Source organism: Cricetulus griseus, chromosome 3 (genome assembly GCF_003668045.3).
Source record: "Cricetulus griseus strain 17A/GY chromosome 3, alternate assembly CriGri-PICRH-1.0, whole genome shotgun sequence".
Taxonomy (NCBI): Eukaryota; Metazoa; Chordata; class Mammalia; order Rodentia; family Cricetidae; genus Cricetulus; species Cricetulus griseus.
Window position 1 is genome coordinate 63,728,974 of NC_048596.1, and position 2,500 is coordinate 63,731,473.

Genomic DNA, 2,500 nt, shown 5'->3' on the forward strand with positions numbered 1-2,500 from the left:
TAGCACTCAAGGATAATGGTGACCAATTATTGTGGAGAGCACTTTCCAAGGCAGCCCCAAGCTTCCTCTTAGGAAGCTATGGCCTTTTGTGTTCTCCCGCACTCCACAGACCTGGGTGGCGTTAATCATCAAATTACTAATGAGTGATGGCCCAAATTGCGGGCGGAGTAATGAATAGATGGCGGCAGGTCTTATTAGTCTCCGAAAACCTCCTGATTTATGTCGCGCCATGCACCGTGGAGTTACTCCACAGAAAACGATATCTACATCAAGAAATAATGTACTCTAATAAGTATTTTCATCTTAACTCGTGTCCCCGGGCCTCCGGGCTCAGTTTTTGTTGGAGTCAGGCAGAGCCGTAATAAAGCCCGATGGCTCCTTATAAAGCTTGTTAAACACAGTGTGTGCAGTCGAATGGAGTCCCGGCTGTGATTCATGCACTGTACAGGGTGCATGTGCCTCTGATTTATGGCCACGCACAGTTCATAGTCAAAATTACAATTTGAGGGATAAAAAGATTAATTACTATTTGTGGCCGGCAATTTCGTGGGGCTGGTGGATTGCAGCTGTGGAATGATAGCGCTCTATATCAGTTTGTAGTCAGCCATTCACAGATTATTAAAGCTTTGCAAGAGTAAGTGTTCCTCCTGCCTGGTCTGTGCTCAGGCAATATGCTAGACAAAAAAGGACCACAGGGATAAATCTGAGGCTAGCAATAGCTGGACATATGTCATAATTGCCAGTTTCCCATAAATCCCCGGCTGGTGAGGAACGCACCGTGTGATGCAGACGCCGCATCATGGCTCTGGTGATGGCTATATATGGCCCCAAGACCTGTCACTTCGGGACTGCACTGCCATTTTTACAATATACTGAGACACCCTTTGACTTTCTTCCAGTCTAATTATAGATTAGAAATAATCATTGCTTTTATGTACAAAAGAAAAGGTGTGTGTGTGTGGGGGGGGTGTAATCTATTCCTTAAGGCAGAGCTAACATGCAGGGGTGCATGCCAGGAGGGAGGCACACCAAGTGTGAACCTTCAGTGAATACACAATGGATGGTGTAACAGTGACTGACTTGCTCTGTGTTTGTGTGTCCTATTGCAGCCCTTAATGAGCCAACCATAGATTACGGTTTCCAGAGGTTGCAGAAAGTGATACCCAGACATCCAGGTGATCCCGAAAGGTTACCCAAGGTCAGTACAAGAGCACATGATGCCCCACACAAGACTGGTTCTGGTTTAGGGGTGGTGGATAATTCAGGAAGAGGAATACCAGACACCCCAAAGGCCAACAGGTATGGGGAGCTTCCTGGCCCATGCCTGGCCACTCCAGAGGTTGGTGAAGGGTGAGAGGTGGTACAAGGACTCTCACTTTATGTTGCTTCTTTGGAGGACCATCTCTTTAAAGGAAGGAAAAAATGGCTTTTCTGATAACCAATATTTTGGATTCTGCAAGGGGGACATAAACTTCCGAGTAATGAAATAGTTCAATTAAACATTTTCCACTCCAGTAGCCTGCACTGATTTCCATCTAGGCAGCTCCAGTCTGATCTGTGATTACTTGACTCTTGTTTTCCTTTCATTTTCTAAAGCTCGATTCAGTTTAATCTTTTGTTTACAAAGCTTTTGTTATAAGTCCCTGACTTAGCGGGCTAACAAATGAAGTCCACATATTAATATCTAGGGGACTTTTCATTTAAATTCAACAAAGACAAAAGCTGCCCCTGTTGTTTATGCACATGCCACAAATCACAGAAATTCCATTTTGATGTATAACATTAAAGATAAGTCAAGCTTACAATTTCCCCTCTCCTTTGATATAATTTTGTCTCTTTCTGTCTTCAGAAGCCCTCTCTCATTTCCAAGGCTGAGTTGAAAATGCAAAATGAAAAAAATGAAGTCATAATATTATAACTGATTATTTTACAATCTATCCCTGTGTGTACCCAAGTCTTGACCACCTCTGAGTTTTATTAACACAATAAAACCTTTTAGACATTACCTTTTTAATACTCAGCAGGAACATAAGCAGAATCATTAGGTTCCTTTTTAATTTGTGAACATGCTAGTAAGGGGATGTCAGATACTCACTGTTAGACCCCTCTGAGCCTGGGGAAGATATTTTTCAAATGCAGAGCAGTTAATGAAGGGGTTTTTGTTCTGAGGGTGAGCCTGGAAGCAGCACCCTTTACCCACAGGGCTTTGCTGCCAGCCTCAACCTGGGGATGACTTTGTGCTGAGTGAGGCCCAGGGCTTGCCTATCCACCCACAGAAAGTCTATTGCTCTAGGCAGGCCCTTGTCAACACAGTCCAAGGCCCAGTGACTCTTCAGAAAGAAGTTCTGGCAATTCTCCTGGGGAGGCATGGCATCCGGTTTTACCTTCCTCCATCTCCCACCCCAGGTCTCTGCAGGACCTCGTGATACCATGCCCATTGGGGTTCCTGGTTAGGGGGCATCTAGTATCCTCCCAGCGACCCCCCATGACACTTCCAAGG

At 44.8% G+C, this 2,500-nt stretch overlaps 1 protein-coding gene across 15 annotated transcripts in view; it reads left to right on the top strand.

Moving 5' to 3' along the window:
• The window catches only part of Ebf3 (EBF transcription factor 3), a 117,171-nt gene that overhangs the window by 105,620 nt on the left and 9,051 nt on the right, over positions 1-2,500 (top strand). For all 15 annotated transcript variants that reach the window (XM_035442139.1, XM_027409084.2, XM_035442137.1 and 12 more), the window contains exon 11: positions 1,110-1,198. In XM_035442139.1, the coding sequence (XP_035298030.1) occupies positions 1,110-1,198 (89 nt within the window). The remainder of the gene's footprint in view (positions 1-1,109; positions 1,199-2,500) is intronic.